This window comes from Podarcis raffonei, chromosome 3 (genome assembly GCF_027172205.1).
Source record: "Podarcis raffonei isolate rPodRaf1 chromosome 3, rPodRaf1.pri, whole genome shotgun sequence".
In the NCBI taxonomy this organism is placed as follows: Eukaryota; Metazoa; Chordata; class Lepidosauria; order Squamata; family Lacertidae; genus Podarcis; species Podarcis raffonei.
Window position 1 is genome coordinate 33,520,574 of NC_070604.1, and position 27,332 is coordinate 33,547,905.

At 42.4% G+C, this 27,332-nt stretch overlaps 1 protein-coding gene across 2 annotated transcripts in view; it reads right to left on the reverse strand.

Moving 5' to 3' along the window:
* Positions 1-27,332, reverse strand: part of NBAS (NBAS subunit of NRZ tethering complex) — a 179,308-nt gene that overhangs the window by 114,666 nt on the left and 37,310 nt on the right. For both annotated transcript variants that reach the window (XM_053381027.1, XM_053381026.1), the window contains exons 16-21: positions 26,258-26,383; positions 24,411-24,562; positions 23,419-23,556; positions 22,408-22,486; positions 21,671-21,775; positions 19,936-20,072 (exon numbers count right to left, since the gene is read on the reverse strand). In XM_053381027.1, the coding sequence (XP_053237002.1) occupies positions 19,936-20,072; positions 21,671-21,775; positions 22,408-22,486; positions 23,419-23,556; positions 24,411-24,562; positions 26,258-26,383 (737 nt within the window). The remainder of the gene's footprint in view (positions 1-19,935; positions 20,073-21,670; positions 21,776-22,407; positions 22,487-23,418; positions 23,557-24,410; positions 24,563-26,257; positions 26,384-27,332) is intronic.

Sequence of the window (27,332 nt, forward strand, 5' to 3'; positions counted from 1 at the left end):
TTTTATTTAAAATGCATCTCTGGGTTATTTGTGGGGCATAGGAATTCGTTCATCCTCCCGCAAAAAATATATATAGTCTGGCCCCCCACAAGGTCTGAGGGACAGTGAACCAGCCCCCTGCTGAAAAAGTTTGCTGACCCCTGCTGTAAACTGTTGTTATTGTTATTATCTTTATCGTTGTTATTATTATCATTGTTATCATTATTATTGTTGTTGTTGTTATTATCCTATTGTATAGGAAGTTCTTTTTTTAAATGTTTGATGCTTCGTTGTGTTTTTAAATATGCTATAAGCTGTCCAGAGTGGCTGGGGAAACCCAGCCAGATTGGCGGGATATAAATATTATTATTATTATTAGCATTAAAATACAGCACACACAAAGATGGCACTGTATATGGTTTTCTCAGCTTGAAGTGCAAGCACAGGCAATTTACACCACCAAACCCATCTTTAAAAAGGCCAGCAGGGGCACTAAGAAATAGTTCCAACTGAATGAATAGAAAGACGGCAGGTTTGTGAGGACGCAGAGACCGCTGTCAGTTGCCCGTCCTTGTTCTTTGCCACAAGCGAACAGCAAATTGCATGGCTGTACCAGAGCTATTTTGACATGTGTTGCATCACATGTTTCTTACATGTATACAACCTCTTCATTAGAAATAGATGGCTTTCTCTTGCTTCCACAGCAGGGTCTCAACCTCACTACTGCAAATCTTTTAAATTAATAGCGAGAGAGAAAATGACATCTGTGGATTCTTTGAAGTAATAGGATTTTGTACCAACTTCTGAGCAAATTATTCTCCTGAGCCAAGATATCCCTGCTGTATTGATTTTCTCAATTAAGTCAGATGTGGCTCTCTTGCTATAGGCATCTAGGGTGAAATATTTCCTGTGGTAATAAAAAACATCTACAAACAGAATGGGTGCTTGCCAACAAAGATAAAGATTAACAACAAAAAGAGTTATTACCAGACCGATCCGTTATGGTTTTAAAAGCATCATTGCCGTGGCATTTCCAGGACTCTCAAAAGCCATAAAAACAACTTGTTAAGAGACAAAACGTAATGAAAAAGACAAAACGTAATGAAAGGGGGACAGAAAACAAAGCTCCACCATTTTAGCAAGTCTTCGTTTGAGCAATGGCCATCCTGTTTCTCATTAGCCCAACCATTCTGCTATACTATTGATTCTGCCACATATTCCAGAAAGAAAAAAATGTGCCACACGGAAGCCATGATATATCCTACAACTGAATCAGAGCTTGTCAGACATCAGGGAGGCGTGCAGAAGGATTTAACTCGTTACTCCCCTTATTGACGTCCTGGTGAAAAATCCTCAATATTTTCTCTGGTTTGGAAGGAAATCCTCCATTGGAAATTCCCCCACCCACTTTGCTCTCCTGCCATCAATTGCCACCACAATCCAGCTAATGCAATTTGCATTTTAAAAAAACAACAACAACTACATGCTAAATACAAAGACACATGTAGTTTTGCTCTGACAAGAGGAACTTTTTTAAAATAACTTTTTTCTATTGGATTTACAATATTTTATAAATTTTAACTTTAACCATTTCAAACATTAAAATAAAAGGTTCTATTGAACCTTCAGACCTACTTCCCTCCCTCCATGGGTTGCATATTCAAGATAAAATTTTCTGCGTATTTTTCCTTTATCCATCTGTTAAATATCTATAGTTACCATAGTTAATTGACAAGGGGAACTTTCAACTCAGCAAGTGCAGCTTCCAGAGAGATCTGATTGTTGCCGCTATCCCAACAGCAGTCCAAAACGCTTGCTCCACATTTTAATCCAACGAATATACCGTATTTTTCGCTCTATAACACGCACCCGACCATAACACGCACGTAGTTTTTAGTGGAGGAAAATCTGTAGGCATGCCACCCATAGGCATTCCCTTCATAACACGCACAGACATTTCCCCTTACTTTTTAGGAGGAAAAAAGTGAGTGTTATGGTGCAAAAAATACGGTAACTTGCATTTAAAATGTGTGTGGGGGGGTGGAGTTTGGGAATCCAAAGGGTGTATAATTATAATCTGTTTTGCTTTTACTTTGTTTTGTTATTTGTATGAGAATTGAGGAAATCGTGGAAGGGAATTTAGGCCGACTTTAGAAAAAGGTTTTAAGAATAAGCACTGATGTATAATCATTGATGTTTACAAGGCAAAATTGGTTTTTCAAAATGAACTAAATATAAAATATAAAATATAAAAAGGTTAAAAATTAGGGACAAGAACTTGTTGAACCAACAATTTGAACTGGAATACAAGAGGGGGAGGTGTGGGGAAGTCAGGAAAATATGTTATTGAAAATAAGGATTGTGAATTCTATGTGTTTTTAAACTTTTTTGTTTCTTCTTTTTTGATTTTTTAATGTATTACAATGGAAAATTTTAATAAATATCTTTTTTAAAAAATAAAATGTGTCTCAACTCCCTCTGCAGCACGGCACACAGTTAGCTGCAACTAGACCCATTCAAATCAAAAGGGATCTAAATCTGTTCAGCTTTTTATACCCTTGATTTATACTGTTTATTCTCGGGGCTTTGGAATCCTTCTGTGCTTATTATGCACAAGATGCCTGCAGAGCTGTAGTCTGTTCTCAATTATTTATTGTTGGGCTTTTCAGCCGCTCTTTCGCCAAAGCTGCTACACACTGCTGACGGTACTTGAAAACAGAACAATTAAAAAGAACAGCTATTCTCCCATTTGGAGAAGTCCAAGACAAATCGCTAGGTCGTGTATGATCTAATGATGCCTCGATGAATTTTGGTTGAATGGCACAGCTATTTCAGAGCAGTACATAAACTTCATGTTGCCAACTGAACTCGTTTCTGCAACTGATGAATTCCAACATAAATATGTAATACAGTCCGACCAGTTAATCCTAGCCATGCAGTCGTAGGAAGAGTTTTAATCCCTTCTGCAAATTTGTTGTTTTGCACTTATTTTTGGACAGCACTGCCTGACTACAAGAGATAGCAGCAGGCAGTACTTTTAATATCAGCCAGCTAAAAGAATAGTGTTAAGTGCTTGTCGAAGACTGTTATAGAACTGCTCAAGCTGAACAAATCCACTTTGGCTTTTAGAAATTTAAGTTGGCACATCTTCTTTCACTCTTAATATACAAACAAATGAGCAGACCTAAGGCTGCTTTCTCAGTGTGAACCTTCACAGTAGGCATAAGAGAAATCAATCTAGTCCCAAGCATGTATCATTACAGTTTTAAAATGTCAATGGATACTTGCTGGCAAAGTTCCTTTCTTCTAATATTGTGGGAAGTCTAACAAATCCATGCATGCCGACACAAAGGCGTGCCAATATGCAAGGATGCACGCTGTTTCAATACAGAAAAATCATTAAAGAGAACTCAATATTGTCACCTTGTGGCTGGATGCTGCACCACCCCACCCCCCACTGCGAAAAGGAAAAACAAACAAAAGCAAAATTATTTTTCTCTTGCACATTGCTATCCTAAAAATGAAAGTTGGCTCACTGTAGGAAGAGTCAAGCAAAGCAAACCTACTAGAAACTAGACATGGAGACACGTCACAGCTACCACAGTAGAGATTTCACAGGGGCATCAATGGGAGACACACTCAAGCATATGGCACTACTGGCTACCATCCACTGTAGGTTAAGATCCACTGCGTTTTAGGAATATGAGCTCTTCTTGACGTCCAATGACTAGATTGTGTTGCTGCTTCAACGGCAACAGTGCCACACAGCAGGCCTTTTGACAGGAAGGCCTTGGTTGTTCTTAAGTTGAAAATTCAGACTGCTGCTACGTTTTAAGTGTTATTATAACATCACTCCTTAGAATAATTGGTCGGTGCTTTGTTCTTCTCATCGGTTACTGCTTATTTACTGCTCGTTTACTGATGGGGCTCATCAACCTTGGAAGATAGACCATCTAGGAGAAGGAAAACTCTGGTCCTAAACCTCCACTGCCTTGCGGGACATCTTCGGGAGAAGAAAAAGGTGTAAAGAAGAAGAAGAGAAGAGGAGTTTGGATTTGATATCCCGCTTTATCACTACCCGAAGGAGTCTCAAAGCGGCTAGCATTCTCCTTTCCCTTCCTCCCCCACAACAAACACTCTGTGAGGTGAGTGGGGCTGAGAGACTTCAGAGGAGTGTGACTAGCCCAAGGTCACCCAGCAGCTGCATGTGGAGGAGCGGAGACGCGAACCCGGTTCCCCAGATTACGAGTCTACCACTCTTAACCACTATACCACAATGGCTCTCTAAAGGAGTAAACCCTACACAAATCCAGAGTAGAGTCCCTAAGGCGGTTGGATGGCGCCTTCTGGCAACCCCTGCAGCCAAGCTGGTGCCAAACGAATTGCTCTGCTTTCCTTCGAACCACATCAACGAGGCTGAGAAAGGGGTCTTGTCAACTGGGCAGCCCAGGACCTCCGTACACACTGCCCAGGCTTGCACCCCAGGTGTTCCTAACGCAACAGTTTAACTTCACTCCTGGAGGCGCACTCCATTGTTTCTCAAAGCAAAAGGAACTGTATCTTTATGGTGTTGCTATCAAGCCATCTTGAGTGTTTTATGATAGAAGGGGATGAGAGATCAATGACTGAATGAACAAAGTGGGATGGCCAAATCACAGGTATCGACTTGCATTCTAATTTTCCTTCAACAGTTCATGGAGGGGAAGAGACAAGGGTGGGGGAGGGGGAGGTTCCCATATCCTTTTCCCCACTGCTGCTCCCTCTGCCCCAGGGGCTGAGGGACCCTTGGTAATGGCAATGGCAATGGCAATGGCAAAGTGTTCCATAGGTCCACATAGGTACTGTAGGCCTGAAGACAGCAGCTGCTCACCAGCAGCCCATATCTTCCGGCCAATGTTAGAAATTCAGATATGTAAGTTAGGTGCCAAGTGGCTCGTTAAACAGGGTTGCTGTCACCAAAACAGAATGCCACATTGCCATTTTGGGGCCAGACAACTTGAAAGTCGTCTTTTTCCTTTTTTAATACATTTTTGCTGGTGTTTTTTACATATCATTTTCAACAATCATTTAACATAGCTTCTTATCTTATACAGTATTTTAGACTTCTGTCAACAACCTCTGATGATTTTCCGTTCTTTATCACTTATTCTGCATTTCTTAATTTCTCTATTACTCTTAATTATCATTAACGAATAAGTCCCTTCGTAGTCTTTCTCGCAATATTTCAAATAGTTCTCCTTGCAGAACTCCTTGCAGCCCTACTAGCATAATCCGTTCATTACAATTGCTTTTCAAATAGTTCATATATTTTTTCCAGTCTTCTAAGAATCTCTGGTCCCGCAGGTTTCAAATCCTTCCTGTGTAATTTATCTAATTCTGCATAGTCCATTAATTTCATCCACCATTCTTCTTTCAAAAGTCGCCTTTTTCGATACGACTTTTTGGTTCCTGAAATTCATTCTGATTGTGCAAATAAAATATAATGGGTAGAATTCTACAGGATGTGTTGCTGGTGTGTGAAAACAGTCAAAATCCAAGGATCCCCAGGCACGCACCTACAGGCGGTGGAAATGTCAGGCACTATCCTGGCACCCGGACATCTTCACTTGGTCGCAAGCGGCCAATAGTCAGGAAGAAAACGCACCTGGCGAATTTCGAACGCTGATCTTCCCTAAAGGGGAAAGGATGGGGGAGGGGAGGGGCAAAGCCTTTCAAATTGCCTTGCAAGCCAATGGCTTTAAAAATGTTGCATTTTCCATACAGGAAAGCATGGGAGACAAAGCAGCTGCTGTAACCCAGGAAATCTCACCAAAAGCCCCTGCTGGGTTAGACAGGGTTCCCCTGCTGATGTGGAGCTGGCACTTAAGGTCATAACAAAAGGTTTATTTTTACCAAAAAGAAATAAAAGGACAGAGCAAAAACAAATAAAATTGTTTAATTGATGTAGCCAAAAGAAATAGTTGGCTTGTACGTTTTCCTGAGGTTGCAATGCCTAATTGAAAGTTGAGGAAGTCATTAGCCTTCGCAATTATAATCTCAACCTTCTGAATGTTTCAAGGAAACTAGAAAGTCTAACTCATTTCTGAGCCCACTTGAACAATGTACATTATCCCTTTTAAGTTCCTAGCTAGTTGCCCTTTCTGTGGTCTTTAGAATGAAGCTGTTAAAGAGTTAGCTTATCTTTTAATGAAGGCAAGGAACCACCAAGCCATACTGCACCCATAACGTAACAGCATATCACATTTATAAGCCATCGAAGGCCTGGCTCCTGTCTCAACACCAGTAACCCAAGTTCTTTAAAAATGAGCCATTTATAACATTTCTCCTTGTAAATAGATTATTTTATCGTCTGTCCTTGAGGGGTTTGAAGCTTCAAATCACCAAAGATTCATATCAGTGCTCTGCTAGAAAAAAGAAAATTATGCTGCCTAAAATTAAGCACAATATTCCAAAGTGCCAGCTAGGGAGCATATCAAAGTGTAGATTAAATGCACCTCAGGCACTTGAAAGCCAGAAAAAGTCTGTCAAACAGCAAAACATCCTTCATCATGACTATTTATTTATTGTTTCCATTAGGTGCTTTGCAAGTCAAAGAAAAATGGCACTGCTGCGCTACTAAACTCGCAGGCATTGGGTATCAAATGTTTATAAAGCTGGCTCCCAGGAACTGAAAATATTTTCACCCTAGTGTGCAGACTTCCAAGATGAAATGGTAGCACTGGGGTATGTGCAATGATTTTTGAGCCCTGAACACACCAGACAAAGCAGTTCTACTATGATTATTAGTTTATACAGAGATCTTTCTTTTTTTAAAACAAAACAAAACCAGGCACCACAATTTTCAAATTCGGTGTTCTGTACCGAAATGACATGCACACACGTTTTCCATACACCTCGTCACAGATATGGAATGGACAATTCCTTCCACACACATTTTTTCCTTTGTGTAACCTGGCAAGTGGCTTTGTAAACTACCCAGTTGGAAATCAAAGAAACCCACCTCCAATAGATCTGTTCTTATTCCAACAGCAAATCAAAATGCACCCTGCCTCTCTGCGGATATTTTAGTAAACAAACAAATAATTTAAATAAGTAAATTACTGAGGATGGTAGCTTATGGCTCACAATTTTAATTCAAAACAACAATATCTTGCAGAGGTAATGACTTGGATCCAAACAACCTTGAGCGTTCGGAGAAAAACATGCCAATTCACTTTAGGTTGTGTCAAAAAGACAAAATGCTTCCACCTCTGTGTGTGACACGAAGATAACAGCAATTGTCCACATACATAAAAGAGGTTTTCCAATATTAGTACACAAGTCGAGCTGCAGATTTTGAAAAGCCGGGGTGGGGGTGGGGACACCCTGAAACGCTTACGACAAAGTTCCCCTTCTCCCTACGTTTGATCTTTGCATTGCAGTACTGATATGAAAATTAAATTATGGTGCTCTGCCAAATAAATGCCGGGGTAAACTGAACCGTCATGGCCGAGCATACCCATTTCTCTCTCTACAGCAGGCATGGCCAAACTTGGCCCTCTAGCTGTTTTGGGACTACAATTCCCATCATCCCTGACCACTGGTCCTGTTAGCTAGGGGTGATGGGAGTTGTAGTCCCCAAACAGCTGGAGGGCCATGTTTGGCCATGCCTGCTCTACAGGCACCCCGCCACAAACACTTATGTGCATCCCACTTGCATGTGACGTGGGTCAGCATGAAATACATAAATAAATAGATTGGCCATCCCTCGCATGGGGTTGCTGCCCGAGCAAGGAAAGGTGGCCTTCAATCGACCAGCAGCATGGAGGGCACCTTCTCCCTGCCTCCACAACTCTGCCGTGTGATCACAACCCCATTCTGGCACTAGTTCTGCTGGGTGCCCTTCTCAGTCCTCACCCTCTGAGGCCAGTTTCTGCACATACTTCTTCCCTTCAGGCAGGCAGGCAGGCTCAGGATAGGCCAGGCAGCATCCCCAAGAGATGTCCAAGGTCTGTCTGTCTGTCTCTCTCTCTCTCTCTCTCCGTCTCTCTCCTCCCCACATGCCCTATCCAATGGGGTGCTCCCTACTTTATGTAATTTCACTTACGTGCACAGGGGCCTTGAATACTGCCCTCACATAAGTGGGGGTGACGCCTATCCTAAAACCTATAATGGGGCCAAATTAAGAGAAGGGATCAAGTAAATATGGCATCATGGGATCAATGCTAAAATTCTACATAGACAGATGTTTCAAGATCCTATATCATTTCTATGATATGCTGCAGTAACTGAGTCAACTTGTTTGCTATGGAACCCTGAACATTATGGTTCTATGGAGGAGGAGACTGGGGATTTCTATTAGAGAATTCCTGGCCTTCCCACCAAACGAATTCCCGGCTCTGATAGAAGCCATGGCCTCCCAACAATGACCTGGTTTGCACATATATGGTAAGGTAAAGGTAAAGGGACCCCTGACCATTAGTTCCAGTTGTGGCCGACTCTGGGGTTGCGGCGCTCATCTCGCTTTATTGGCCGAGGGAGCCAGCGTACAGCTTCCGGGTCATGTGGCCAGCATGACTAAGCCGCTTCTGGCGAACCAGAGCAGTGCACGGAAACGCCGTTTACCTTCCCGCTGGAGTGGTACCTATTTATCTACTTGCACTTTGACGTGCTTTCGAACTGCTAGGTTGGCAGGAGCAGGGACCGGGCAATGGGAGCTCACCCTGTCGCGGGGATTTGAACCATAGCGTCTCTGATCAGGCTAGGGGCTGGGACATTGGTAGAGCTTCTGTTGTGCATGTCCAATGTCCTAGGTTCAATCCCAGGAGTCTTTAGGCAGAGCTGGGAAGAATTCCCTGCCTGAAATCCCAGACAGCTGCTTCCAGTCAGTGTAAATAACACTGACTTAGATCAGGCTTCCTCAAACTCAGCCATCCAGATGTTTTGAGACTACAGTTCCCATCATCCCTGACCACTGGTCCTGCTAGCTAGGGATCATGGGAATTGTAGGCCAAAAACATCTGGAGGGCCGAGGCTGAGGAAGCCTGACTTAGATAGACCAATGGTATAAGGCAGACTCCTGTGATAAGCATCCCAAATCTGCCCAGTGATGAAGCTATGGGTTGCTCCTTGCTGTTGACTAAAGAGCCTTGGTTTGTTTTAACTATGGCTTCATGTTACATGGAAAGCCAACACCTTTCTTTAAGTACTGCTTCGTTGGCCAGTCCACCCCAGATATCCTAATGCAGGTATCCCCAACCTTTTGCCCTCCAGATGTTTTGGCCTACAACTCCCATGATCCCTAGCTAACAGGACCCAGCGGTCAGGGATGATGGGAATTGTAGTCCAAAACACCTGGAGAGCAAAAGGTTGGGGATGCCTGTCCAAAAGCATGAAACAAGAGCTGGAAAACAAACCCAGCTTTGGAGAGACAAGCCATGGTTTGTTTCATCACCTGTGGAACGTGCATAAGCCTGTTAAACAAACCATGGCTTACCCCACCCCTGAACTAAACAGAGCCATGTCCAATGTTGTCAGTACTGTTGGAATCCCATGGTAGCGCAGGAGTTTCTAATATTAAGTAACCCTTCTGACAAAACCACAGCAGTTTGTCTCGGTTAACAGGAAGCTCAGCGTATTCCTACCCACCCGTGACACAAATCAATAGCAAACTGGGGTGGTTGTGGGGGGAGGACAAGCCACAATCAATTGAACAGGATAGGATTCTAGCCACAAAGCTTTAGAATTTCTGTTTACTTGGACAAATATGTAAAACTAAGCAGAAGAATTCTCTGTTTGTGGTTAATTTCCAGCAAGCCCATTTCAAACTGTGGTTTCTGAAGCTGGCTTGCTAAATATAGCGTTAACCACAGTTCCTAGATCTGGATGAGATGGTTAACATCCAAACTCTCCCCAGCCACACAGGAGGAAGAGTGTGAGCCTAAAGCTTGCTGCAGGGCGTCCACATGATGCTAAAAGCATGCTAAACAATGGTTTACTGTGGCATGCAAATTCAGCACCTATCTTCCAAAACACCTAGGTCATTTTCAAGAGAAATATCAGGTGTGTGCAAGTACCTGGGCCATTCCGTAACATTTGTTTTCAGGCTTTTTTCCAGCCTGCTCTAGGGTTAATGCATTATTTAACTCAACTGAAAATAAAAATTACCTATTTCCTTTCATTTTTTTTTAGAAAAAGCAAAGACTTGCAGCTGTCAACTTTGGCAGCTACTTTCCAAAAAGCCCCGCTATGCAAAACTTTCAAGGCAGGCCCTTTCCGCTTTCAGGGAAAGATATATACAAAAGCAAATATACAGCCAAATGTGGCATTTAAGAAGAAAGGCATCTTTTAATTATAGGGCTGAAGAACTGAACACTTAGAACACCAACGGAGTGGGGGAGTAACAAACACACTTAGCTGAACAGAATGGGATTCTGGTCACAGGATTTAGAATTTCATTTCATTTGCATAGACGGGTAAATTTCTATACTGGCCACATTTACACATAACCCTAAGCTAAAGCATGGCTAGTGCAAAAACGCTGGATCCCAGGAATGAGATTGTAGCCTCTAACTGGGCTTAACAGAACCAAGTCACTGTAAAGATAAAGAGATATGAAAATGTGAAAGAGTGGCTTGCGACATCCATCTCCAGTGGGTTTCATGCAGATTTAACAAAGCAAACAATATTAGGACTGAGATGAAGGCAGTGGAGGTGAACTGGGACAATGCCCCACCAAGCTGCTTTGATTCCCCCAGCCCCAGCTGCCCTACTTACAACCTTGGCATGGCCTTGGCTATCCCTTGTAGAACCCAGCAGGAGGAGGGTGGGGACAATTCCAGAATTAGTTGGCCCCGCCTGTCATCTGTTCGATATCCTGCATTCCACCCAATGGGCACCAGCCGCCATTGGACAAAACATGAAATGGTTCAGCCTAAGAGGAAAATCTGATAAAGTTTCACTGAAGACAAAGGACCACGTGCATGGATTTCTGCTTTAAAGTAGCGTTCCTTCCTTTCTTTTCTTTTTTTACTGCAGCCATAATATGCTCTTCAGCAAAGTTACAGCTGTTAAGGGAGTCGTTTATTTGAATTTCCTGACTTTGGTGACACTAATATGCTGACTATAGCACAGCAATATTGTAGTCTAATGCATTACAAACAAAAACAGGAAATTGCAAGGCTTTGGCTATGTGCATTTATAATGCTGGGGAAGGCCATTATTTTCCAGACGGATTACCTCTTAAATTCAAATGGCAATGATTCTCACAATAAACCAAGACTTCCAACTGTCTAATTTTAAAGGAAAATTGAAAAAAAGAATGTCTCTCCTGTCTATGCAGCTAAACATACACCAATTTTGCCAGCAGATAGATAGATAGACAGACAGACAGACAGACAGACAGACAGACAGACAGACAGACAATCATCTAACAAAACAAATTTAAATCCTCATAGCAAAATGTTTCAACTTCTGCCTTCATTAATTGTTCTGATAAAAATGAAGCTGTTTCCGTGGTGACAGGTACAGAGCTTTGAGGATAGAGGCTCAAAGTTCTATATCCACCACCTCAGAAACAGCACCATTTTTATCATAGCAACTGAAGGCGGAAGCCGAATCATTTTGCTATAATAATTTAAAATTTCTGTTTTGTTAGTCATGGTAATAAATTTATGCTTTCAGTGATCAGCTGCATCCCACCAAGATTGAAAACAAACTTGTCTGAAGTTGATGCTTTCATTATTCTGTCTCCTCGTGTCTGTGTGCATTTAGAGGAGGGAAGGGAGAAGGGAGAAGAGGGAGGGGAAGATAAAGAGTTTTAGGGGGAAGGAAGAAATATCGCCATTTAGCTAGATAACAAATTCTGCCTTCTGGCAATGCCAAATAGCTCACAAATATGACTATTATCAGGATGAAAGCGAAGAGGGAGAGAAGGTGACAACAGTCTGACAGCCAAGAATATAGCTGGACGAGATGTTGCTGGAAATATAGGCTGACCCTGAACTCACATTAAGAGGAAAATACATTTTCAAAATGTTAGTGCTTCATCCACTGTCGGCCCTTTTTCCCTGTCCTCCCACTCTCACCTTTGTGATTCTCCTGTGCTGCTCTGTATTATCAGGAAGAAACTTGTCCTCTGTCAAACCTCCTCGTAAAACACATTCTTTAAAGGTACTTTCGCCAAACTGGCGAAAACCTCCAGAAATTTTGGGCTACAACTCCCATCAGCCCTAGCCAGGAGTGGTTGGAGGTGATGAGTAGGGCTTGCTAACCTTTTTTGAACCAGTGGACACATTTCAAACTTTGCTGGGGCCACCAGCCACAAAATCGTTGGATATTTTCTCTCTGTGTATGAGAATCATTTGTTCCAGAAACAAGGAAGAAGTTTCAGGAAGCAGTAGAAGGCTGAGATTGTGTTGTCTATGCAAGGACGTTTTCTGTGGGAACTGGTTTTTGGACATGCACAGTGTGACAGGAAGTACCAATAACGGTTCTGTGAAACTCGTTGTAACTCGTTGTGAGTCTCTTGCTTGTGCCTTGCTTTTACAGAAGCAGAGAGAGAGACTTGGACTCTTGTTGGACTCTAAGCATGCCTTGACCATGGCAGCAGTGAATGTCTGTATATATTTGCTACCAATTTGCTTTTATGCCTGTCAAGTAAACTTCTATACTTGACTGAATCTTTATGGTGTCCATGAGTGTCTATTGCCTACCGTGTGTGTACCTTCAATCCCGAAGACGCTTCCAAAGAAGGAGCTGTGTTGAGATGTAACTCTGCTGAGTATGGATCGTGCACACATGATCAGCAAAAGTGATGCCGGACCCAATCCTTCTAAATCATCCATCAGAGGTTGATGGATTGATCCAACAAAAATGGCTGCAATGGTGCCTGCCATAATACAAAATGGTTGGCATGGAAAGCGCAGCCTAACATGTAATCAGAGAGACAACCACCCCTAACAGCTTTATGCTTACCATAGGAAGCCAGCAATGTTCAGCTGGTCCTGACTGCAAAGGTAACACAATATTGATTACACATACATGCTGATGCTGTCTAATAACAACAGTACCAGGAAAAATATACAAGTTGGCCACATCAAACTCGCTCTCATCGTTTAGAAGGTACCTGCACACTTTACTCCATGACTTACTTTCTAGAAGGGCTGGAGTAGGGTAGGGTGATATATCACTGAAAGTCCATATCATGATATTGGTTTCATAGTTTTTGAGCTGGCAATATATCGCATATCATGATGTGTGTGTGTGTGCTATGCAAAAATCACCATTGTAGGGGAAAATGTGAAGCCAGCCAATGCCTCTACATATCTCCATCCTTATTTCAGACATTGTGATATCGCAGTATACTGTGATGTTTAGCTAGTGATATATCACAATGTTGAAACCCAGATATCGCCCAGCATTAGGCTGGAGACTGACTTTTCGTTTGGTTTTATTCAATGATTTGCAAGCAAAAGGCAGCTTTAAAACCATCTCAAAGGAATGCCACACAAGTGTGGCTGAAATGAGGAATTGTCTAAATTCAAATGGAGGGTTTTTGTGCTGCAATGTCCACAAATTCTCCTCTCCCACTACAACCCCATAAGAGTTCTGTAGGTCGCCCCGATCCTCCAGAGAAATTTTTAGGCTGAAATGCAAAAACTGCGGGTGTTGGGGGGAAGGAAGTGGAAACATGCAGCTGAGCAAGATGCCTTATGCTTGGCAATATTGAATATATAGCAGGAGCACTTCACCACCCCAGATCAAAGTTTGGGGGTGGCATCATTAAAAGAAAATGCAGTAAAAGAGAGAACAAAACTGCCACCGAAGTACAAAGCCAAGTGTGTTTTATCTCTGGTGCTACTTTAAAAGCTTCTGAGGAGCAAACCACACATTCATGAGTTAGATTTTGATTAGGTTGTCTAATCGGCTTTTCACTTTTATAGGGAAAAAAGGAAATCACATTATGCGTTTCGCAAGAGTGACAAAGCCGGATGTAGCGCTGTAATCTTATTTCTCTATCCACTACGCAGCACACCAGTGTTCTCACATGTGACAATCCTGTCTGCGAGATCTAAAAATACGCTGTTAAAAAGTCCCATAAACTTACTTTAAAAGACTCCAACACAATAGAAGGAAGAAGCTATCATGGCCTGAATTAGGTAATATAAAATCTAATAAAAATCCTATAATTTAGACTAGCAAATGCCATTTTCCCCAGAAGGTTAATAATCCTTTAAAGTGTGTTACCTTTTAAAGACTTCACATTCTTTTGAGGAACTGAGCAAGGAAGTGAGTAGGGGAATAAAGGTTTGGAAGTCAGGGTTTTATTTTGAGCTATCAAATGCAATAGAATTATAACACATTCTATCTACACCAGATATATCATTATGAGTGCATTCTTCTGGTTTAAGAAAGACAGACTGCTTAAGACAGCGTAACTTAGAGCGAATCTAAAAAATCATTTTTGTCTTTTTCATTCATTCTGAGTTTTGCTCTCAGTTACGAAAATGTGAACTGTTGTTTTCAAGGAACTTCCCGAACTAGTTTGTTAAGGCCTATTTAGAGACTCTATGGCCCCAAACAAAAAATTATCAAAATTTTCAAGGGAGCAAGGGGAGGAAACCAGTGGGATTTCATAAAATAAAATAAAAAGAGGGGACAAATACATAGCAAAGAACACAGATTAAGCTGTGAAAGCAGTTTTGGCTCAGCTCCTTTGTGAACAGTAGGGATGGTTGGGTTTGTGCCAATTCTGGACGTGTTCATTCATAAGTCCACATGGGGTGAACTAGGTCCATTCAACATTAAAATGAAGAAGAAATGAAGTCTTCCTCCATCCTTGCTCCCAGGTACTCTCACCTAGAGCTGTGCTCATTACCTTATTTTAACGTTACAAGATAGCCAAGAATTTCTCCCTTTTATTTTTGCTTGAGGAAGAAGCAGCAGCTGTAGGCCATTCAAAGCAGTGGATGACTCTCTTCTCCAACCTATCCTCTTTCACTCCTGACCAATAGGATCTCATTGCCATTAAGCCCTGAACTGAAACCGCCTTGAGACCTCCGGGTATAGGGAGGTATAAAAACACAATTAAAAAAAAAACTGGGATGGGATGGGGCGGTGAGGTCCCCCTATTCCAAACACCAATCATATCTCTGCCAAGAACAACTCGTATCACACCATGTACCTCCTTGCCCCATGGGAAAACTTAAGAATACTCACTTTCCCAAATGCTTATAGGCTTTGCTCAACCCAAGATTTTTGCCCTCTGTTACAGCAAGTAGAGTAGGGTGGCGTTCCCATCTTGGCTTAGCTGAACTCTTATTTATACTGCTGGTGGGTTCTGCAAAACCACTAAACAGTAATGCTTTTATGGGGGGGAGCAGTTATCACCATTCTCAAGAGGTTCCCAAACCCATAAGAAGTTCCTTGGCTCCTTTTGGAGGAAGGATGGGACAAAATACACAGATGCCTCTTTCTCAGTGAGAAGAGTACATTTATTTTTCATACAAAAGGTCTTGGGTTCCAGGTAGGGTCAGGAAAATGTCCTGTCTGAGAACCTTAAACCCCACCTCCAATCAATGTAGACTAAGAATGGAGAACCTGTGGTCTTCTAGATGTTGATGACCTCCAGCCAACATGGCCCATGATCAGAGATTATGGGAGTTGTTGTAGTACAACAACATTTGGGAGGCCACAGTTTATCTATCCACAATACTGCAAATACTAAGCTAGGTGGACTAAGGCATGGGTAGGCAAACTAAGGCCCGGGGCCGAATCTGGCCCAATCGCCTTCTCAATCCGGCCCGTGGACGGTGTGGGAATCAGCGTGTTTTTACATGAGTAGAATGTGTCCTTTTATTTAAAATGCATCTCTGGGTTATTTGTGGGACACAGGAATTCGCTCATTTTTCTTTATTTATTTCAAAATATAGTCCGGGCCCCCACAAGGTCTGAGGGACAGTGGACCGGCTCCCTGCTGGAAAAGTTTGCTGACCCCTGGACTAAGGGCTTGACTCAGTATCAAGCAGTTTCTTATGTTCCTATACCATAGCCAATGGGGTGTCCTCTAGGTGTTGTTGGACTACAAAGCCTATCGTCTCTGACCACTGACCATACTGGCTGGAGCTGACAGGAGTTGCAGATGAACAGCAACTGCAGGGCAGCACCACGACAGCTATCTCAGTCCTATAGATAGATAGAGATATAGGTACATAGATATATAGATATAGATGATATAGATATAGATATAGACACACACACACACACACACACACACATATACGTGTAACTAAAGATGTATGGGATGCATGAAGTGCTCCCAAACCTTTAAAAAAACACAGAGCGGCCCCTGCTTGTATAGAACCATGAACACACTTAAGAGTCCCATGGTGTTTTCGGCTGCGTCTCCTGCCTTTTAGTTTAGGTTCCAGGAAATGTTATCTACCCAACATGTCATTTGCTTTCAGTGGAACACATTGTACTAGTAAAATAATTAGGCACTGCCAGGTGTTGAATTTGGGACTACTGAACCAGGTCACATTGAGAGGTGACCCTTCTCATTAGAGATATCTCCCATAGCTACTGTTGTGTAGTCTGATAGTGCATTATGCTTTCGTGTCAGACACCGCAAGAATATTAGTTCTTCGCACTAATCTACAATTAGAAGTGGTCCATGCAATAACAAGCCTTCTTTCAACCAAACTGTGCTAATGCAGCCTTAATCTTTTTGTTTTTAAAAGAAAGGAAGTGGGAAGGGAATCACTTTGGGGAATCTACAAGTATCACATTAGTGTTGCACCTCCAGATCATGATGGATACCAAATTGTGACAGGTGGAACAATAAGGCCAATCAGTGCATTATTCCACCAAAAGAACCCCAAAAGCAGACAAAAACTACCATCTCAGAAGTCTATTGAGGAAGGGCTGTAATCTAGCAGTTGAGAACGTGCTCTGCAAGCAGCAAATCCCGGTTCCTGGCATCTCCAGAAAAGTTTCAGAAAACCCTTGAGCCCCTCTGCCAGTCTAGTCAATGCCAAATGAGATGGGCTAATGGCCTGATTTGGTCTGAATCAGACTCCTACAGCCCATTTGTCTGGTTCAGACACATACAGTGGTACCTTGGTTTAAGAACAGCTTAGTTTATGAACAACTTGGATTAAGAATGCTGCAAACCCGGAAGAAGGTGTTTTGGTTTGTGAACTTTGCCTTGGAAGCAGAACATGTTTTGCTTCCTGTTGAGTGTGTTCCATTTGTAAACTGAGTCCCCCGCTGCTATGGGAAAGCACGCTTTGGTTTAAGAACACACTTCTGGAATGGATTAAGTTTGTAAACCAAGGTACCACTGTACTTGGACGGCAACAGGCTATGCATGGTGAAGTAGGGGGCCATGCCTTGTTCCCTCAAGGAAGGAGGGAACACACTTCCATAAGAAAGGGGAGGACACCATGCCTGCTCCTTCTACCACTCCCCAGCAAAGTAGCTGAAGCAGGCCACTTTCATGAGAACATGTAGTTCTTCACACAGTGCATATTTATGGAATTCTCTTCCACAAGATATAGCTTAGAGGTGTAGAAGTACATTATGACTACTAGTAAGAATGGCTGCAGAGAAGCCCAAGGTGCAGAGCCACAACATGACTCTGCTTGTGGCCAGTTGCTTGAAAGCAGCAAGGAATATGGCTGTTGCTTTCGTGCCCAGGCCTTCCTGGAAGCATGTGGTTCGCTACTTTGGGATGCTGGCATAGATGGACCTCTGATGCAATCCAGATAGGCTCTTCTTTTAATAACTGAATGCATAGCTGGAAATGTTTCTGAAGGTTCTACTTCAGCATGGATAAACAAGGAAGTCCCTTTTCAGTTTAGAAATCTGCTTTCTTGATAAACTGCAACAATGGTGCAGCAGAAACTTCAGAGACCTGGGCTGGTCCTTCACAAACCCCTTCCTTAAATTTCTAGACCACCTGCCCAACAGTCCTAGGCTGCCTGTACGTTTTCATCCTTCACAGAACTCCCAATGAACCATCAAAGAATTTTCACCTTCCATTTAAAGAAGGCAGAAACTCTTGTGGGGAAAATGATCTCAGAAAAAGGAACATTTCTAAATTGTTGCTATAATATGGTTGGAAACACAGAAATAACTCTAAATAATTAGTTTGGATGGGGGGAGGATTGCTTGTTGCCATAACAGTCTTGCCTCTGGTGGGATCTTTGCCAATATCAAGCCAACTTTAATTAGAGACGCACTCCAAGAGCTCTTGCCTTCCTTGGCTCCGTTTCAACCAATTCAAGCATGTTAAGCCTGCTCAACACTTCAAATCCTTCAGCTTAATGCATGAAATGCTTTCACAGCACTGGATAACCTTTAAGGGCATAGCCATCCCTTGACTGGCAGGTGTTTTAATCCATCCTAGGGTGGCTGACTCTTGAATCAGCTACTGCAGCTATTATGAAAACCTCTGCCTACTGATTTCCACTTATCAAACCTATGTTTTCCTGCGTTTTTCGTCTAGTCAGTTGACAACCCTTACTCACTTTCCCTAGGATTGCTTCACTGACCAAACAAAATGCAAATTAAAGGCAGGTGCTTATGTAACACAGGATAATTTAGGGCTTGCTTAGATAAAAGGCCCTCATCTTAGAAGACAAGCTTCCTAGTCTATGCTCTGTCACTCTCATGGGGGAACCATCTGAGGCTGAGGAGTGGAAAAGGAGAGGGCAGTGTTTTTCTTTCGCATCCCTGAATGGCACCCACCTTCTGACAGGTGACTGCCGTTTCTCATTATGGCCTGGCCATAAATACTTCCAGGTCAGACCTTTGCCTGAGCTACAGCCAGACACTGGCCTTTTTGTGTAGCTCCAAACAGGAGACTTCAACCTCCCTGGGACGATCAGTGCATTTGCAAACTGGATCAATCACTGTGGGCACCACACATAACAACCAAGCGCACACCACAATCTATTCTACTAGCGACAAGAGAATGTTTCTTTCAAATCTAATTTCAGCAGGGGATAAACACAAAAAAGGCCTTTGTAGACTCATAGGTAGCTGTGGCACAAAGCAGAAAGTACTATAATTCAGCTTCAATACAAAAGCTACCAAGGTTGGAAGGGTGTTTTTTTTATCTAAAAGATGCAGAACTACAAGAGGACTCATTACCATTTGCCTCATTACCATTTTTAAAAGGATAAGAATATCACATTTAGTGATAAGGCAGAAATCTTTGCAATCTATTCAGTTCTGATTCTCACACTTCCAGCAATGTGTGTCAAGTCTACTTCTATTAACTAATATGTCAAACAGGAAACAGCTTCAGATAAAAAGATAGGGTAATTATAGATCATTTCATGGAAGGAATTCTGTAAATTCTTGAGTTACCTGGGAGTAAGCCGCAATGAACTCAACAGTGGCTGAACTTATGAATACACAATAACCTTAACTTCTGAGGACAGTATTTTGCTATAAATATTGCAAAGGAGTATTTCAGACTGTACAGTGGTACCTTGGGTTAAGAACTTAATTCGTTCCGGAGGTCCGTTCTTAACCTGAAACTGTTCTTAACCTGAAGCACCACTTTAGCTAATGGGGCCTCCTGCTGCCGCCGCACTGCCGGAGCACGATTTCTGTTCTCATCCTGAAGCAAAGTTCTTAACTCGAGGTACTATTTCTGGGTTAGCGGAGTCTGTAACCTGAAGCATATGTAACCTGAAGTGCATGTAACCTGAGGTACCACTGTATGTTATTAAGAGAAGGGGTTGAGGGGAGGAGCATGAAGTCTTGAGACTGCTGTCCAATTCCGTGAGATAGCAACAAACAGAGCATGTTCGGCTGAAAATATATTCATTGGGTTTCCCTCTCTCTTCTCAGCTGCATATGCAGCTTTTAGTATAACTTTTAAAATAAGGAATACTAATTGTTGTTTTCAATATTAAATAAATAAAGGTGCAGCTTTGCATTGATATTCAGCACATACGCACTTACCAAGCTTCAGGTAGCAAAAAGGAATATTCATGTGGAGAGGTGGTCTCTGGAAAATTAGAGAGAATTGCCAGCCGATGCGGAAGGAGGTCTGACCCATGGTATGTGAACAAAATCTCCAGGGCTCTTACATTGCTTTCCTGCACCAATAATTCAGTTTTAATATTCATGAGACAGCTTATGGACCAGTCTGTTTAAGAAGTAACCATACACACACACACACCCCCCTCAAATTATGGCAGATGGCATCATTCTCATATAAAAAACCCACAGGCCAGAGTATTAGCTATCCATTCCCTTCTGCTCTGTTGATTTTCTTGTGCTGTTCAGAAACTAAAGATATTTCATGAATGCTCTGAACGAAAAAACATATGCCATTGGTGGTTTTATTGGACCAAGGACACACCTACCATATAGTGGCTGAGGACAGGAAATTTACCAATGTCGAGGAAGGAGGCATTGCTTTTTTGGGGAGGGGGGGATTACAGGAGAAGACAGCAACCGAGTGGACTGAGCGGGAAATCTAGGACAGATGAGAAGAAAACAAACAGCTGGGACAGGGGCAGCCAGACTGCCAGAATGAGGGGAAAGCAGGAGTAGGGTAAATACAAAAGGGACTCTTAATTTTTTTTACTCCCAAAGGCAAGAAGAGACGACTGGATAAATGAAGATAAAGAAGGAGACAGAAGAAAACACCAATGAAGCGTTCAAAGAAAAAAACCAGAGAGCAGCTACTCCAGAGGTATCCATCTCGGACAAGGACAGGAAATGGACTGTGGCCAATAGCAATGAAGCAACCGCTACTTCTTCAGTTTTGGTGAATTCCCTTTCCTCAGCCACTTGATGACAGATGTCTCCCACTTGGTTCCCTCGCTGCAAGAAGCCAAGTTACAGGGAACCAGGCAGAGGGCCTTCCTGGTAGTGGCACCCACCCTGTGGAACGCCCTCCCACCAGATGTCAAAGAGAAAAACAACTACTAGACTTTTAGAAGACATCTGAAGGCAGCCCTGTTTCATAGACTATTGTATTTTAATATTCTGTTGGAAGCTGCCCAGAGTGTCAGAGGAAACCCAGCCAGATGGGTGGGGTATAAATAATAATAATAATAATAATAATAATTATTATTATTATTATTATTATTATTATTATTATTATTATTATTATTATTATTTGATGGCCTTTCATCCAAGGAATACATCCATTACTCAAAGGTGGGCAGGGGGACTAATTGCAATCCCTGCTCCAAAGTGTTGTGTTCCGAGTCAGTCCTACTGCATCAGTTGATGTCACTGGGCCCAACAGCTGGACACAATAACTATGCCAGTTCCATGCTAGTGTAGCCTGAGCTGGCTTTTTCCAGCCCCCACCCACAGCAGCAGGGCTGCGGATATAGCTCCACTTGGTGCCCAGCTAAGACCAGATTGCTTTGCCCATTACCTAAAGAGTCTCATATATTACCACAGGCGACAGGTATGGGTGCAAATGGCCTCACGGACAACTTTCCCATATTTCTTCAGACATGACATCTGTCGCCTGGGATAAAACCGTGGGAATAGTAACCTAAAGAGGCCCTATAATTCCCTCTCATCAGAGATAAACTACAAATACCTCTATTAATTACGGTGTGTCCTAAATGCAACCCATTTTTTTCTATTGTATAAATAGAAAGGCAAGTCACATCTCAAAATTTTGCTTTATGCAAAATACTTTATGAGCAAGCTGTGAAATAATTTATACCCGAGCATATGTTCTTGCTGAAAGAACAATATTCTGATTCCGGAACTTCTTGAAGAACTCTGCATCATATCTCTGTTCGGCAACGTGTTGCCCACCAAGAATTTCCTGAAGGAAAAATCATCGGAAACATTTTACAAGGCTGATTGGTTCCTCAACAGAACACGACACAGTGAACTTCCCGAAACTTTGTTGGCACATGTGGTCCTCTGGAAAGCGAGAAAGATTTACTAGAAACAGGAGGGGAACACTGGGCTTGGGTTGGAGGAGAGCTCCAGGCTCCCATTATACATGCCCCTACCCTCTGCTGGTTATCTGCGATTTTAACAACCCAAAGGTTGACTGTCCTGCTGCACTCTTAAGCAATGATGCAGTGGTCTGCGCAACTGGGTGCACCACAGGCCGGTAAGTTGGTTGCATATTTTCACTACAGCTTTCACACACATGCAATGCGCTAAAAACATAAGGACAGGTTTTAAATACCAGGGCCTTAAGTATAGTTTGCTAGGAGAAAGAAGACAGGATGGGGAGGAGAGAGAGAGAGACAGAATGTGCTGCAATGCAAATTAAGCAACATAACGTATGAGAAGAACATGTTGGAGTGCAATAATGGTCTTGCTTGCCTCGTTATTTATAACCACTGAAAATCAGAGCTGAAAGCTAAACTATCAGAGTGAAAGGTCCTGAAGGCGCTATATAGTGAGTTGTACATAACAAATGCAATCCACAATTTTCCAAACCTCATATGTTGCTAGCCGATCCAAATACGTTAGCAGTTTCAATCTGCTCCGGCAAAGTTCTTTTTGTTCTAATGTTAACCTGTTTTAAAAGGGAGAGGGGAAGAGAGAAAGGCAATACATAAAGAAATACAGAATCGGCAGCACTGAGTATTTGGGGTTGGTTTTTTGGGGGGAGTGTACAATGCTGGCCACATGACCCGGAAGCTGTACGCCGGCTCCCTAGGCCAATAAAGTGAGATGAGCGCCGCAACCTCCAAGTCAGCCATGACTGGACCTAATGGTCAGGGGTCCCTTTACCTTTTTTACGGTTTTATACAAGCAAACCTCTACTTGTAAAAAAAAACTTGATCATTTACTGTGGCAGCACCTACAATTTGAAACTCTGCCTTTTGCTGTCGAGCAGGTACTTCCACTGTACTCTTTTTGGTGCCTGGTAAAAACATAATTGTTTGGCCAAGTCTGTGAATTTTAATTTTAACTTTTCGTATCCTTTGATGCATTGCACATTTTTCCTGATCTTACTGTTTCATCTCTTTGTAAATTGCTTTGAGGTTTTTCACCATCAAGCGATGGATATATTTTATGATGAATGAATGTACATACAATGCATTCAGATTCAATTGGTTCAGAGATGCCCTCAAAGGCATAAGCAGGAATGCACACAGAGTTGTGTATTCATATGTCAGTATCGTCTGTCTGCACTGCCATGACTTGCCAATGGATGTGAATTCAGACACTCATCTGAATCCAGAGCAACCAGCTGCAATGAGGGCTGGATCAGGCCCTTTGCCTGCATCCAATTAGAGCTGCATAGTGGAATCCTTCCCCAAATTTTAAATGTGAATGGGAAATTCAGAAAGCTGAGCTATTTTCAAAATACACTGCCAACTAAAAATTTATAGCTTGATCCAATTAGAAGTGAAATGTATTTTAAAATATCCTCCCTTTGGGGGGATTATTGCATATATAAACCTAGCAATATAGCAAAAGGACACCCAGCCTGACATTTACTTGGAGAAGTTTACTGATTGAAGAAGTTCTTGACGCTTCATGACTTCTCGCTCCTTCCTACTCTCTGCTTCTTCCTCTGGAGTTAAAAACTCTTCAAAAAGCAGTTCATCAATGTCCACATCACCTGGCAAGATAAACCTAGGAGGAGAACAAAAATCAATGAATGGGGAACTGGTTATTTGATCAAGAAAAGTTTGGGGTTTTTTAAAGAGCTTTCTATCTTCTAGATTACAATTGATTTTTTTATATATTAAAAAATAAATAAATCCTGAAATAGCACCCAACTAAAAAAAGGACAGCTCTCACAAGTCAAAATGTACAAGTCTTTTCATCCTTTCAAAACAAGCAAGCAAAAGGAAACATCTACAAATATGAAACATCCCCCCAAAAAAGTATGAAAGGAAATAAGAATTTGTGGCGTTTGTGAATGGGAACTTAGCTATGACAGTCAGGCCTGCACCCCTAGCGATTCTGTTCCCAATCTTATCAGATCTAAGACGATTTAGAGATGCTGGGAGGGGCTTGTGTATGCACCGTAAAATAACTAATATGACCTCTCATCATTAGGACTTGACCCGTGGCACATTGATCAAGAGTAGCCAGATTTAATTTAAAAGCTCCATGAACTCCCTGTGACATTTACTTAGGTTCCAAAGAGAGTGTCCCTATGGAATTTTTCACACTTAGAATAGTACTTCTGGGAGGGGGGTGGAATCGCTTTGCATTCATCCAACTCTTCCCCCAACCTATCAATTTACTAATTTGGAAGTTTACAGGTTTGTAAAGAGACAGACAGACATACATGCCAACCTTGTTTTCACAGGAGATTCTGGCATGCAAAAAAAGGGGAAGTTTCATTTAATATTGATCCATCACAGTTTATCGCTTAATAAAACAATAATTTAATAAACAATAAACAACCATTGTTACGCTCTTTGCTGAATCTGGTTAGCGACCCAAGTGAGCGGAGCTGACAATCTGCTTCCACAAACCTGCCGCCATCTTCTCCTTTCCCAATGGCTATGAGCGCCTCCAGGTCTGTTCCTTTTAAGCCGTATTGCAACAACTCTTTAGCAGCATCCACATTCTCAGGAACTCTTTCCAAGCACTCATGAAGGACCCAAGAACGCTTATTGATTTTGCTCTGACGCCACCAAAAACAAAAAAAACCGAAGGGGGGGGAGGCACAAATGATTCATTAGCGTAGACTGATAGCAAGGGTGTATACGATCATGAGAGCACATTGAATAAGGCAGCTTTCTGTGCTTAACAGAAACAAACTCTTCACTCTGTCTAGCTGAATATAATCTTCAATGGCTGACAACAGCTCTCTGGGTTTTCAGAGAGGGGTCTCACCTAACCCTACACACCAGGGTTCAAACCTGGGATTTTCTACATTCCAAGTATTTGCTCTACCATTTAGCCCTTCCTGCAGATGTCTCACCAGTGTTTCCCAAACTTGGGTCTCCAGCTGTTTTCAGACTACAATTCCCATCATCCCTGACCACTGGTCTTGTTGCTAGGGATGATGGGAGTTATAGTCCAAAAACAGCTGGAGACCCACGTTTGGGAAAAGATGTGTTACACTAACAATTACCTTTTTTTAACCTCCCATTCACCTCTAATTGTGATTTGGAGATCAAATCAACTGGACTACAGAGAACACATCAGTAGACATTTTTAAAGGATGATATTATTATTATTATTATTATTATTATTATTTCTTAAATCTGTATACTGCACTTCATCTGTAGATCTCACGGCAGCTCACAACATAAAATTACAGTGGTACCTCGGGTTAAGTACTTATTTCGTTCCGGAGGTCCGTTCTTAACTTGAAACTGTTCTTAACCTGAGGTACAACTTTAGCTAATGGGGCCTGCTGCTGCTGCCGCCACACGATTTCTGTTCTCATCCTGAAGCAAAGTTCTTAACCCAAGGTGCTATTTCTGGGTTAGCATCTGTAACCCAAGGTACCACTGTACAATATAAAACCCACCAGAAAGCCATAATAAAAATAAGAACAAAAACAAATAATCCCCCTTCCCACAACACATTTAAAAGGACATTGGAAGTCAGTCAGCCCAAGGCCTGGTTGAACAGGAACATTTTCACCTGGAGCCTAACGGTGTCTAATGAAGGTGCCAGGCAAACCTCTCTGAGGAGAACATTCCACAAATGGGGAGCCACTGCAGAAAAGGCCCATTCTCATGTTGTCACCCTTCAGACTTCTTGTAGAGGAAGCACATGAAGAAGGGCCTCTGAATCCAGCAAAGGCACATCAGGAGACTACCCAATGGGCATCAATGGGCATTCAATGGGTCTTTTCTGAGTATGACTAATGTTGCAAATTACAAAATAAAAATGCTTAACCCTGTTTATTTTGCATAGTAAAGAATTGTTTTTGGGGTTTTTTCAAATCCAGTTTTAGACCCAATAACACTGGAAATTTGACATGCTTTGTAAAAGCATGGCGGTCGGCAGATGTTTTGGAATGGAACACACATGAGCCCTGAAGTCATTTGGTGGAATTCATTGTCGAGTTATTATGAACATTCCACCTGCACAAGCACTGACGCTTGTCAGAAGGAACAATTGCCCCTCACTCTCCATCCCCTCCGCTGTCCTGGGGGAATCGCACAACCCTTCAGAGTTAATTTTGGTGTTGCGGGTTGGGGCACACGGCTGGGGGAGGGGGAAGTCCTGTTGCACAAGTGGAAGTTTCCGGCATGTTAGGTGAATCCCACCCAATGAGCATTGTAGTCCAAAACATCTGCAGTGCAGGGCATGATCTTCAGAAAGGCTAACATAAAAACTACCTTCCCCTAAGAGAACATACCAGATAATCCTGAATAGAAGCAATGCTAACAGCCGATTTCCTCCACTGCCTCTGATAAACAAGGTCAGAATCAAGGTCATATGTTTGAGCCAGAGACAAAGCTTCTCCGTATTCTTCATTATCAATCTACAAACAAAGCATAATGAAATCAAAGCAATCGCTGCGGGCTCCATTACAACTTTCCATAAGAAAAGCAGCAAGTACAACAGGTTTAGCATTATTCAGAGAATCAGGAAGATCATTTCCCTCCCAGAATACCCTTTTGCCAGTCAAAAACAATTGTGCAGTGTCTGATCCACTAGTCAACCGGTTTCATCACAATCCATATATAGCAGGTGCCCGTGACCCTTCATTTTACACAGCAGTCTCAAATCAAAGGCTGCACAATCTTAACAGGAAGGGATTCATTTCATCCAGGAACAATATAATATGCTTCAAATGCTCAGGGGAAGAAATGTGAGATCCCCATAACAGAAATTGTATCTTGAGGAAAAAGCATTTGCAACAAACGAGTAACACCTGCACATTTATTGATTGGGAAGGAAAAAATGCACGAGGAACTATGCTGCCTCAGCATCATGACTAGAAAATACCTCCAGCTTTTCACTGTACGTTATTAAAGGTAAAGGTAAAGGGACCGCTGACCATTAGGTCCAGTCGTGACTGACTGGCGTTGCGGCGCTCATCTCACTTTATTGGCAGAGGGAGCCAGCGTACAGCTTCCGGGTCATGTGGCCAGCATGACTAAGCCACTTCTGGCGAACCAGAGCAGTGCACGGAAAGGCCGTTTACCTTCCCACTGGAGTGGTACCTATTTATCTACTTGCACTTTGACATGCTTTTGAACTGCTAGGTTGGCAGGAGCAGGGACTGAGCAACGGGAGCTCACCCCGTCGTGGGGATTCGAACCGCCAACCTTCTGATCGGCAAGTCCTAGGCTCTGTGGTTTAACCCACAGCGCCACCAAGGTTCAAATCCCCACTCAGTCATGAAGCTTGCTGGCTGTCCTTGGGTCAGTCACTGACTCTCAGCCTAACCTGCCTCACATGGATGTTGTGGGGATTAAATGAAACAC